Source organism: Carassius auratus, chromosome 22 (genome assembly GCF_003368295.1).
Source record: "Carassius auratus strain Wakin chromosome 22, ASM336829v1, whole genome shotgun sequence".
Lineage (NCBI taxonomy): Eukaryota > Metazoa > Chordata > Actinopteri > Cypriniformes > Cyprinidae > Carassius > Carassius auratus.
This window is the reverse complement of record NC_039264.1, coordinates 30,684,390-30,698,115: the sequence shown is the minus strand read 5'-3', so window position 1 is coordinate 30,698,115 and position 13,726 is coordinate 30,684,390. Positions and strand designations below refer to the sequence as shown.

At 35.6% G+C, this 13,726-nt stretch overlaps 2 protein-coding genes across 2 annotated transcripts; one reads left to right on the top strand and one right to left on the bottom strand.

Annotated features, from left to right (window-relative positions):
- The first annotated feature begins 322 nt into the window (after positions 1-322).
- On the top strand, positions 323-4,449 carry kctd20 (potassium channel tetramerization domain containing 20). The gene is made up of 8 exons (XM_026198703.1): positions 323-409; positions 1,350-1,416; positions 1,497-1,665; positions 2,065-2,167; positions 2,249-2,369; positions 2,453-2,650; positions 2,993-3,103; positions 4,142-4,449. The coding sequence occupies exons 2-8, from the start codon at positions 1,371-1,373 to the stop codon at positions 4,414-4,416; spliced, it is 1,023 nt and encodes a 340-aa protein (XP_026054488.1). The 5' UTR covers positions 323-409; positions 1,350-1,370; the 3' UTR covers positions 4,417-4,449.
- Positions 4,450-6,433: 1,984 nt separating this feature from the next.
- Positions 6,434-12,963, bottom strand: LOC113040341 (serine/threonine-protein kinase 38). Its single transcript, XM_074559788.1, is given in 13 exon segments — positions 6,434-7,192; positions 8,446-8,540; positions 8,611-8,830; positions 10,221-10,275; positions 10,277-10,339; positions 10,418-10,479; positions 11,193-11,295; positions 11,437-11,562; positions 11,564-11,592; positions 11,943-12,066; positions 12,673-12,756; positions 12,849-12,915; positions 12,917-12,963. Coding segments are annotated over 13 exon segments (1,218 nt in total). The 3' UTR covers positions 6,434-7,049.
- Between the last annotated feature and the right edge of the window lie 763 nt (positions 12,964-13,726).

The window sequence follows — 13,726 nt, the reverse complement described above, 5'->3', positions numbered from 1 at the left end:
CTGTGACGTGTATTTAATAATTATGACGTGTATTTAATAATTATTAAAGATTAAGTAATTTTAAAGGTTTGTGTTGTCTTAATATAACTTTCAAGACAACTGTCTGCGTTAAGTTGTATTTTCGCGTCGCGAAAGAACAAATAAATGCAGTTTAAACAATTCGAATACAATGAGACTAGCACTTGTTTATATATTTGTCTTCGTGACCCAGTTTTAAATGAACCTGTAAACATGGACTCGTTTTAACCGCTGTTGGATGTCCTCAGAGATCAGATCAGATCAGCGCGCGCTTCCCGCCCTGTGCGTCACGTGAGCGCCGCGCTTTTATTGGATTAACGTCGGTTAATCCGCGCGCTCCCGCCGCTGTGTCGCGTCTCCGGTGTCTTCGCGCGGGAGGATTCTCTCTCCGGTGAGTAACAACAACTATTATATAGGTTAATGAAAACAGAAATATATTTATATTTATATAAAAGGGTAACCCTTAAGAAAATTATCCATGGTTCCCCTGCAAGAACAACAATAAAACAATAGAAACATAACAGGAAATTCTAATGGTTTCCACTATAGATACCATTAAACATTACACACAATCAACTTTAACCAGTTTTGGGCCATATTTCATTAGGATTTATTGGTTTTAACAAGTAAAGACCAACATGGACCAGTTTCCATTAAAACCATTAAACATTTTGTGATGGGGTTAACTGTTTTTTTTCAGCAGGGTTACTTTAAATAAAATAAAAAATCATGGTTACTATAGTTAAACCTTGATAACCAGAAATTAACCATGGTCTTTCTACACAAAACATAGTTATCATAGTATTTGATGTACAATTGTGGTTATAAAAATGGTAATCAATACAATAAAAACATATTTCCGTAATGCACATGTGCTATCAGGGACTTTATCTAATTTATAATCTATTACTGGTATTTGCATGTTTTTTTAACAACAAATTAAGTCAGTTTATTTATAGTGGTAAACTATATTGTTAGTACCATGATTACTGGACATGTACCAAAGTGATTTAATAAAACTCTGTGGAATTACATGTACAGTATGTGAATATGCTATTAGGTACTATTAAATATATAAAAGTAATACGGTATTACATAAGATGCTATTATTGTACTATGGTTTTAAGATGGTTGGCAGTTTCATGAAGGTTAATTAAAAACAAACATCTCCAAGAAATACCTAAAGACACATTTGCTCTGGATAACTGTGTGTAGCAGGTTTGGAAAGGGTTAGTGGGTGCCTGTGGGGTTAAGCTGGACCCATTGGTCAGTCAGACGGGCTTAAGGAGTTTAACATATTATGTAGTTCACCATATGGACTGTCTTACCAGTCTGCAGGTGTCCAGGAGATCATGACGGAGGAGCACACGACAGGTGGTGCATGCCTGTCCCAATCAGGTACACCTAAAAACACCACTTCCAGAACTGAAGAACAGATTATACAATCTCAAAAAGTGATTTAACATCTCAATTTACAGACCGCAGGATGACTGCTGGAGCAGAGGGCGGGGCTGATGTCACAAAGGAGGCGTGGCCGGCACAGCCACGCCCTTTATCACATGACCGGGTCACACTAGTAGTGGACGGGACTCATTTTGTGGTGGATCCTGCGGTATTCACAGCTTACCCGGACACAGTGCTTGGGAGGTACTGAACACAATCACTAAAAGAAATAGTTCAGACAAAAAAGAACATTCACACGCAGGCCGTCCGAGATCAGGATGAGTTTGTTTCTTCATCAGATTTGGAGAAATGTAGCATTGCATCAGTGTCAAATCAATGGATGCTCTGCAGTGAATGGGTGCCGTCAGAATGAGAGTCCAAACAGCTGATAAAAACATCCCAATAATACACAGCACTCCAGTCCAGCAGTTAACATCTGGAGAAGACAAAAGATGAAACACATCCAGCATTAAGATGCTTTTAACTAGCTGTTTAATTCTGATGGCACACATTCACTGCTAAGCATCCGTTGATGCTACATTGATGTAGCAATGCTACATTTCTACAAACCTGATGGAGTACCTAATGCGTTGTGTTTCTCAGGATGTTCGGTCGAGCGCGTCAGCACAGTTTCACGCGACCAAACACTAAAGGTGAATATGAGATCGCAGAAGGCATCGGTGCCAGTATCTTCAGAGTAATACTGGTACGTATGATCCCTAAATCCCTCCAGTTCACTGCCGGTTTGATTCTACACGAACTCAACGCAACATCATCTCTCGTCCAGGATTATTACCGTGTCGGCGTGCTGCACTGTCCGGAGGGCTTGTCTTTGGCAGAACTGCGAGAAGCATGTGATTATCTGTGTATAAACTTCGACTACAGCACCGTCAGATGCAGAGACCTCAGTGAGTCAGAAACACACACATATGTGCATCCACCAAAAATAACTCAATGCACGCTCAAACTCATTACCATTCCGTCCAATCAGGTGCTCTCCTGCATGAGCTGTCCAATGACGGCACTCGGAGGCAGTTCGAGGCGTTCCTGGAGGAGCTGCTGGTCCCGGCGATGGTTGCGAGCGCTCAGGAAGGAGAACGAGAGTGCCACATTGTGGTCCTGACGGACGACGACAACGTAGACTGGGATCACGACAACCCTCCGCCAATGGGAGAGGAAAACTCACAAAGTGAGTAAAAAAAACTCAATAAAAAACTGTGCATTTTTAGAATTGATATGCATCTTGGCGATTCCCTCCAGTGTTTTTTATGCCAAAATGCACTTAAAAATAGGTGGATGGAAACATATTAATTGGAAAGCTTGTTTATATGGCTTTCAGATGTTGTATAAATCTCAATTTCCAAAAATGTACCCTTATGACTGGTTTTGTGCTCCAGGGTCACATATTTGGTTTGAAATGTGCTCTACAGCCATTAAAAAAGTATGTTTTATATCGTCTGAATGCGTGTAAATTAGATTTGCTACATTCAATATTTTGTTCCTGTCATATTTTGCTTTCTTGAATCTCAAGTCCTCTACAGCACCAAACTCTACCGTTTCTTCAAGTTCATCGAGAACAGAGACGTCGCCAAAGCTCTGCTGAAGGAGCGAGGCCTGAAAAACATTCGCATCGGGATCGAGGGTAAACACACACACACATAGGGACATCCATACGATTCATTCAAACACAACACAAAACCTTATAGAGTGCATTAGTGCCACCAACATTTTTCAGTGCTGTTGGGTTTGGAAGCACTTTTCCATTTTTAAAAATAATTTGTTAAAGCATTATAAGCCTTGAAGCAATCCAACCAGCTATAAGGCAAATCACAACAGTACAAACTTTTATTTGAAGCTAAAAACTACTTTGAAATTGGACGAAAGGGAAAAACACTTGGTAACTGGAAAGAACTACAATCCCTGGAAGCATTGCGAATGATCATTTAGTGAGAAATGACAGTGAAACTTAAAACTATTAAAGTTGTTGATTATATCTATTATATCTAAAGAAACTATATGTTTTATTGTAAAAATATCCATACATTCATGCAAATATTTATTTATTTTGGAGAACTTCACAACATTAGATACATTATATTTGTGGTGCATCATTGGAATTCGAATTGGTGGAATTGTCTGCACAGCATCATGGGTAATGTAGTTTTTCACCACCAATTAATCCGTTAAACATGATTATTTCAAAAGTTAAATTGAGGTCATGCAAGCTTCAGCAAAATACAAATGTACAAGAACTATAATCCCATGAAGCGCTGCGAAGAACAACTGAATTAAAACAATGCTAAATATAATCATGTAAAGTTGTGGATTATAACTAGAGAAACAATATATCATAGGTTTATCCCAAAATATACATAAACATATACATACATTTAAGTATTTTAAGAGCTTCAATTGGAGTGGGCGGACCTTAAGAGCCATTTTGATCCAATTTATCGCAATTGGTGGAATTTTCTGCACAGCATCATGGGTAATGTAGTTTTTCTGCTGTTAAACGATTATTTTAAAAGCAAGCTATGAAAAACGTGAAATGAGGACATAAAAGCATAAAGCACTGATTAAGAACCTCAACAAACAAGTCTGTAAAGGTTCATCATTAGAACGGACCAAATGAATGGAGATTTACTTCCAGAACTCGACTCGACTCTGTTGTGCGTCTCAGGATACCCCACCTGTAAGGAGAAGGTGAAGCGGCGTCCAGGTGGGAAGTCCGAGGTCATCTACAGCTACGTCCAGCGTCCCTTCATCCAGCTGTCCTGGGAGAAAGAGGAAGGGAAGAGCAGACACGTGGACTTCCAGTGCGTCCGCAGCAGGAGCGTCCCCAACCTCATCACCGCCATGGGGGAGGGGCCTGTGCGGGCCGGAGCCACGCCCACCCCGCAGGTCGACGAGCTAGATCGGCTGAATGGCCCCGCCCCTCCTGGCCTCGACCAATGACTGATGGAACTAGAAACACTGACTAGACTAATACAGCTCATTCATACATTCATGAGGTCATAATTAATATTCAGTATCTCATTTCATATCCATGAGTAGATAGACATTCCATTGATTTGTTTGAATTTTGACTCATTTCATCCACGTCACTGGTTCAGTGAACTTAAAAGTACTTGAGATCTTTTCACCGTTGTGTCCTTGAGCAAGCTCTTGCCATCACTGCACTGCATTTGGCTTTGGATGAAACCATATTTGCTTAATCAATAACCAGTTAATCAAAGAACAGACACTTTTTCAGGGCTTTTTAGATTATTAAAGATCAGATGCATTGTTGCATTGTTTTAGAAATCATTTTAGTCCGACGGCGCCATCTAGTGTGAAGGTGATGGATAGAAAATAGTGTAAATATAATTTATTAAACACTTTTTAAGTTTTTCCTTCGTTTTATATCATTTTTATGTGGTTTTCAATAAAAGCATCTGCAGAAAAGTTTGGATTAATTTCGCTTTTTAAATGTTTTTCTCCTAGGTTTTCGTTTTTCTGCTCACCAAGGCTGAATTTCTTGGATTAAAAAACACAATAAAATCCAGTAAATATTATCACAAGGTAAAATAGCTGTTTTCTATATGAATATAATGTAAAATGTAATTTATTTTCTGTGATCAAAGCTGAATTTTCAGCTTCAGTGTCATCTAGAAATCATACTAATATGCTGATTTGCTGTACATTTTTCCAAAAACATTAATAAAATCATAATTACTCCAAACTTTTGACCAGTATAGTGACATAACTAGTTTTATATTTTCATTAATTTACCCCAAAACTGTTTTTGCAATTAAAAAAGTGAATTTAAAAGCATGTAACATTTTTATTGCATTTAATTATAAGAAAAAAGAGCACATTACAAAAACAGCTCGGCAGATACAATTAAAAACGGTTAAATATCAATATAAAAATATTTAATGATGCACCGCATGCAAGATGAGAGAAAAAAAATGAAAACGGGAGTCTTTTCCAAGAAACTGCTATTAAAATGAAAGGTTTGCATGCAACACAGATGATGAGACGAATCGACTGATCGTACCAGACATGATCCATGAGTCCATTCATCGATGAAGACAGATTTCTGTGATCATGTGAGCGCTCAGTACCTTTGACAGTCACATCTCAGGATATGAAGGGCGGCACCCATAACTTGTCATAATAATAAACAATAATCTGCTGATGGACAAACGTGAGGCTTTCTAGCCCTGAAAATGATGTTATAAGGCACATAAATACAGGTTCTGCTCACCAAACCTGGAATTATTTGATCCAAAGCACAGTAAAAACAGTAATATTGTGAAATATTTTTACTATTTAAAATAAATGCTTTGTGTTTGATTATATATTAAAGTGTAATTTATTTCTATGACGCAGCGCTGAATTCTCAGCATCATTTCTCCAGTCTTCAGTGTCCTTCTGAAATCACTCTAATATGATGATTTGCTGCTCAAAAAGTATTATCATTATTATTACTATTATTAAAAACAGCTGAGTACCTTTTTACAGGATTATTTGATGAATATAAAGATCCAAAAGATCAGCATTGTAAAAAACGTATAAATCTTAACCTCTGAAAGGTAGTGTGACCAAAATAAATAAAAAATAATCCTGGTTTTATTATAGTAAAAGTGTAGCAAACATATTTTTGTGTGTGTATATTGACTATTAACTGTAGTTTTATTACAAAACCGCGGTTAAACTACGGTTAGTGCAGCAAGACCGTGATTAATTCGTGGTTTCCATGATTTAATTACAGTAACCATGATTTTGTTTTGCCTTTATTTGTAGTAGTAAAAAAAAAAACGTTTAATTTTCGCAATCGCTAAAGTTACAAAAGTGACGCGTTTATTGAAAAAGAGCCTAAAAACTCGATTGCGGTGATCTTCAGGCGAGAATATAAAGTGAAAGTGTTGATTAATGATTTGTTCGCTAGTGTTTTAGACACGGCTCTTAATTAGAAATTATACAACGCTTAACGAGGCTGTTTTTTTTAATGATCAAACTCAATGAACACTGTTAATAAATCATACCATGTACTGCCATACAGATATTAACCATAATACAAACGCGTTTATAACGGTTTTCTGCGGGAGGAAAACGCTTAGCGTGGCTTCATGCTTTAAAACGGTTTTTAATTTAAAAAAAAAACAATCAAACTCAAATTCGTATACTTACATGGTATGATTTATTTGGTCATTTAAAAACACTGTTTTAAAGGGTTTATTTACCCAAAGATGGAAATTCTGTAATTCATTACTCACCCTCGTGTTGTTCCGAACCCATCGTTCATCTCCAGAACACAAATTAATATATTTTTGCTGTTTCGCCATTTTGGAAAGTACCCCACATATTCAGCGTTGTTAATGTTCGCGGTGATCAAATCAAGCTTAGAATCGACTCGAGAAAGACTCGCGATTCATTCGGAAAATCTCTGAATCAATCCATGCTGAATCGTCTCTTGATTAGCGATGCATATACTTATTTCCCAGCCCTATGCTTTATTAATAATGAGTTTGCTTGATTTGGTCCTTTAAAAACGGAGCTTGAATGCATCCATCCAGGTTAATCGCTTCAGAATCGCTCGGGGTTCATCGTTTGGCGCTCTTCATGTAGGCAGGGATGGCTCCTCTGGCTGTCAGCCCCTCGAAGCGCTTGTAGGTGTAGTTGATGAAGACCCAGTCCTTGTTCTTGAGGTCTGACTCCGGGTGATGGCTGCTCGACACCGCTGGACCTCCACACAACAACAGAACAGCGATCAGACTCGAGCCTCGCGACTCACAAGAGTCGACTCACACGTCATGCGACTCCCGAGTCATCCGGAGATTCACACACGGACGTTCAAACGCTCGGGAACAGTCTCCTCTCTTCTTTAAAGTGTTTTAATACTTTTATATTTTACAATATTACCTTTTCAAATATTGCTGATCCCAAACGTTTGAACGGCTGTGTTTATGTAGATAAATATATATATATAGACTTATCAGGTACAGTACATCAATTTCTCAGATATTGCTGTGAATAATAAAACATGTCAGTTATGCTGTTATTATATTAAAGGCTACAATTAACAACAAACTTCTAAATGGCACACAGGGCAGTTCTTATTATAATAATGTTATATTAATAACTTTTTAATGTAGAATTGTTTCTGCTTCAATGAATTTTTTAGATACAAACATATAAATCGTTTAAAATGTTCATTCTTGATGTAATTTAATTTTAAGGAGCAATTTAATGTAACTATATTATTGCATTTGCACATTTTGTGTTGAAGAATTAATTTTTAACAATATTTAATTTATCCCTATTGATATAATTTATTAAAAATTAATTTAATTTAATTTACTTTAATTAACATTGATTTAATTCATTGTAAAGCGTTCATTTAATAATTATTTAATTTGTCCTTCTGAAGCATTTATTTAATTAAACTGACTTTCCCTCCGCGATTAATTTAAATTATTAGATTTGTTAAGAATTAATTTAATTTAATTAATTTACTTTAATTAAAATTGATTTAATACATTATAATTATGATTTAATCTGCCCTTCTTGATGTAATTAATTTTAAAGCATTCATTTACACTGATACTGAACAATTTTTCATTCTTGATGCAATTTATTTTGAAGAATTAATTCAATTTATTTAACTTTTTCAAATTATTTTAAAATTATTAAAATTATTTAAACTTCCTTTAATTATATCAAGAATTAAAAATAATAATAAAGTAAGTTAAATAAATGAATGCCTCAAATTAAATTCCTTCAAGAAAGGGCAACAATTGTATTATTAAAGTAAATCATTTTAATGCTTGAATCAATTTAATGGGCAAACATGAAGAGGAAACATTTAATGAAAATAATAATTTCCTCTGACTCCTCTGTTTGCCCACTAAACTCCTCTGGAAGCATCAGTCGTGTCACCCGTGTGTGTGTGTGTGTGTGTCAGGGTCTGAAGCGCTGGTGTAGTGTTCATGTTCTCACTGGACGGCTGCAGGATGTCAGACTCGGGGAACTCGTCGAAGTTAGACGTGTCGTCGATGCTCTTGATCTCGATGGGGATGGCAGCGGGTCGCTCTCTGTGAACGAGAGCAGAGTCTCCGTCAGATCAGATCACACACACACACACACACACACACACGCTCAGACCTGATGTGGTCGTAGTCCACTCCCTCGAAGAAGCCGTTCCTCTTGATGTCGTCGACGCCGGCCGCTCCGATGCGATGATCCGCCTCACAGCAGAAGCGCAGGATCAGAGCCTTCGCTCGCTCCGAGATCGGCACCTCGGGAGGAAACACCAGCGTCTCCCTCCAGCTCATCACCTTCTTATACGTCTCCTGAGGAGTCTCCGAGCAGAACGGAGGGTAGCCTACACACACACAGAGAGAAAGAGAGAGAGAGAGAGACACACACACACAGTGAGAAAGAGAGAGAGAGAGAGACACACACACACAGTGAGAGAGACACACACACATACACATACTCACACACTTCAAGTGTCTCAGAGATGCTTTAATTTAATAAAAAGCCCTCATTTATTCTAATAATTACAATTACATTGAAAATTAGTTTTAAAAATAAAAAATATATACATCTTCCTGGTGTCATTTATTTTGAATAATTCATTTAAATTTCAATTTGTTCTCCTTCTTGATGGATTTTAATTGGAAGAATTAATGTAACTATTTTAAAAAATCCACTTATTTTGAAGCATTAATTTATTTTAAATAATTCTATTATTATTTAATCAGTGTTTTATTTTGAAGCAATAATGTAATTGTGTTAATAATTAAAATATTTTTCTTTATTGATGTAATTCATTTTAAAACAATTTTAATGGCTTTATTTTCACAATAAAAAATATTGTTATAATATTATAAAATAAGCATACAGTTAATTTCGTTATAAAATAATTTTTCCTTCATGCAATTTATTTTTAAAAATTACTTTATTTTAATATTTAAAATAGCATTTTACCTTCTTAAATGTAATTAATTTAAAGCATTAATTCATTTTTTTAAAATACTTCCTTTGTGGTGTAAGTTACTTGTAAATAATTTATTTATTAAAATATTTTTATATATTTTTCTTTCTTGATATAGTTTATTTTAAACCACACATTTAATTATGTTTTTTTCTTCTTGATGCAATCTAATATCATTAACATTACTATCGGTAATATTTTTATGCAATACACAATTTTCTGAAATGACTTAATAAAATTGTTTATAAGAATAAAATTCATTCTTTATTTAATTTACCAGTAAAACTATATTAGAGCTATTGATTTTGTTTTCTAACAAAACAAGCAAAAAATTGTTTAGTTCTTAATAAACATTTTACAATTTAAAATATATTTTTTATGTCTTTCTTATCAGAAAACACCACTTATTTTATGATCCAAATGCTACAGCGTAACACAGTAACTGAAGCTAACCAGCTAGCTACTGTTAGCTAGCATTACCCTGCTAGCCTCTGCAGAAACCACAACGATGCTAGTCTCGATTTCTTACTCTTCTGATTGGCTGATTTCTCAGGATAGTGAGAGTTTGAAATATGTCAGTTGTATTTCAACGTTGAAACAACGTTAACTGTTAAATAGTTTACGAATCAATGATGAAATGTCAAAAAAATCTGTGCGAAAAGTATGACACTGAAACTACAACGCAATGATCTTATTTGCTAATATTTTAAATAGTTCTTATAAAAAAAATATTCTGACGGTTCGCGATCTCATTTGCATACATTTGGCTTCTTACCAATCAGCATCTCGTACATGATGACGCCCAGACTCCACCAATCACAGAGCTTGTTTGTATCCGGTCTGCATGAAGACCTCCGGCGCGATGTAGTCCGGCGTTCCCACCGTAGAGAAGGCCTGAAAGAGGCGGAGCAACATAACGCATCACTTCCTGTTTGGGTTAAACAGGCTAATGAAGCAGTTGGTAACACTGACCAGCTGCCTCCGGTTTCTCTTCCACGTCTCGGCCTTCCTCTTCGAGTTCATGTGCTGAAACGCTGCAAGAAACACGCGCAAATGATTCATTTAATACTGAATATTCACAAAACAAGTGAAACTAAATCAACTGCTGCTAACATGTTTTAACACTCTGCTTGAATTAATATTGCTAGCATGTCTCAAACCTGTTTTAACAAATGGCTAACATGTATTCAACATGTTGCTAGCTTGAATTTACATGTTTTAACTCTACACTAACAGGAATTAACATGTTGTTTGGATGTTGTAAGACAATGTTCGCATGATTAGCATGTTGCTAGCATGTTTCTAACCTGTTTTAGCACAAACCTAACATGTTTCTAGCATATTTAACATGTTGCTAACCTGTTTTAGCACATACCTAACATGTTTCTAGGATATTTAACATGTTGCTAACCTGTTTTAACACTAGGCTAACATGAATTAGAATGTCATTAACATGTTAGCACATGGCTAACATGAATGACCATGTTGCTTGGATGTTGTAAGACAATGCTCATAGCACGCTGCTAAGACTTTTTAGCTCATGGCTAACATGAATTAATACTAAGCATGTTTCTGGCATGTTTTGATATTTTTGCTAACACATTGCTAGCATGTTTTAACATGTTATCATATGCTTTTTGATAGGCTTGCTCTATAGGAATTGTTGTGCAAAAGTTTTGAATGGAAGTCTATGGGAGTTTGCGCTCGAAAAGAGAATTACGATTAGCCTGAAGCTTTGTTCACTCACTGAGGTCGTTTGATTGGCTGTGCTTCAGGTTGCGATAAAACTCGGTTCGATGCGCCTTTTTGAGTCCTGTACACAAGCCGAAATCAGACAGCTTGACGTGACCCTAAAACACAAACCACACAGGTAATGAAGCACAGCTCTCAGCCAATCAGACGCTTCGCTGACAGAGAAGTTCTGTGAAAGCAGAAGAGGGCACAGGACGTGTGTTATTGAGTCACTTCCTGTTCCTGTCAGGGTGTTTGACCTTGGAGTCCAGCAGCAGGTTGTCTGGTTTGATGTCTCGGTGGATGAAGCCCAGCTGATGGATGAAGTCGATGGCCAGAACTGTCTCAGCTACGTAAAACTGCGTCTCCTCCTCGGTCAGTGTGTCCCTTCTTCATCAGAAGCGTCATCATGTCTCCTGGAGGACACAAGAGATCGGTCAGACTTTGATAGTTCACATACATGAGCATCAAAAGCATGCCCAAAGCCAGCTATGAGATCCGGACCTCTGACTCGGACTGGTCTGAATGATTAGTTTGCTGATTATAACTCTCTTATATTAGCGTCTGCATATGTATTTCAGTTTAGACAGTTTGCAAGAATGTTTAGCAGCTTTGAACTCTTGATTCACTGATTCATAGAGAAGAATCAAATCAAACTGATCTTACGAGTCAGTTCTCTTTCAATGAATCGTTTGACAGATTCTGAAGAAAAGTGAAATCTGAAATCTAGTTGAGTTACACACATCTGTTACACAAACGCTCTCACCTCCGGGCAGGAACTCCATGAGTAAGTAAAGGTTGAGTTTGTCTTGAAAACTGTAGAACATCTTGACCACCCACAGACTGTCTGCCTGAACCAGGATGTCCCGCTCCGCCCGGATATGACCCACCTGAAAGCATAAAATAAAACAAATTCAGTTTTATCTTGGAAAATTCAATATAAATAAATTTAAAACACAAAATAAAAGTCTTAAAAATTCAAATCACAAAATAAAATGTAAAAAATAAACTAAACAAAAGTTACAAAATGGCACAATGACATGACAGAAAATAAAATAAAAATTATGCAAAATTCATAAAATCAAATAAAAAAATGACAATAAAATGTAAGACAAAAAATTACTTAAATAAATTAAGCAAAAAAAAAAGATTAAAAACAAAAATGGGATGATATAATAATACAAATAAAATTACCAAATTAAATACAATAAAACATAATAAATAACCTAATTAATACAATTAAACAAAAATCAAAATGACATTCAATGACAAAACAGACACAAAAAAATAAACAACAAAAATTACATAATTTTTATATTATAAAAAAATAACCAGAATGAAATAACATCAAATAGCCAAATAGTAAATATAATAAAATAAAATAAAATAATAAAATCACTATTTAGCTTCATTTAATTTGTTAATATTTTGTTCTCTATTTGCATTAACATAATTTACTCATGATGTGTTTTAATGACACACTCGTTAGGCATCACCTGCTCTTTCTGAAGCATGTCAGCTTTACGAAGGATCTTCATGGCGTAAACATGTCCGGTGTCTTTCTTCTGGACCAGACGCACCTGCAGACGGCAGAAACACACTTGTTTACTGTATAACACACACACACAAAGAGATTCATCAGTGTGTCATCAGCGCTCATTATCATAATCACCTCCCCAAACGCTCCTCGTCCAATCACCTTCAGCGACTCGAAGTCGTCCAGACCCAGTCTGGTTCTTCAGCCGCAGGAACTCGGTCTCCTTACGAGCGTGTTGGGAGCGGCGCATGTGCTTCTGGAAACATACACATATGAAACATTTATATGTTCACATTTACTGTAACAAAACCAAGATAGCTCACTAAGGTAAGTCGATATAATGAATCGCAGTCACAATTCACCAAAAAAAAATATTTCAAGCTGATGCACGATAAGAACAATGGCAATCTAATATAGTTATCGTTATGATTAAGTTATCATTATCATTTACATTATCATTATAGTTACCATTAAAATTAAGATCACAGTTATCATTATAGATATTGTTATCATTATAGGTATTGTTACCATGTAACTATTGTTATGAGATATCGTCTTGTTTACAGTTTTTGTTATCATTTAGATTTTTGTTACAGTTATCATTATGATTAAAGTTTATTAGTTATCGGTACAGATATAGCTATGATTGCAGTTAACTATCATTATAATAACTATCATTATAGTTATTTGGTACACAATATTTTTATGATTACAATTTTCGTTAAAGCTTTTGCTCTCATAGTTATGAATACCAGTAATTGTTGTAGCTAATGCTGTCAATATAGTTATCGGTACAATATATTGTTATGATTAGAGTTCTCATTATAATTACTATAATCATTATAGTTATCAGTTACAATGTAGTTTTGATCACAGTTTTTTTACAGCAACTGTTATCATAATAGTAATTGATAGATATTATGAATACAGTTATTGATACAGATATCGTTATGATTACAGTTTTTGGTACAGATATAGTTATGATTACATTTATCGTTACAGCTACTGCTATC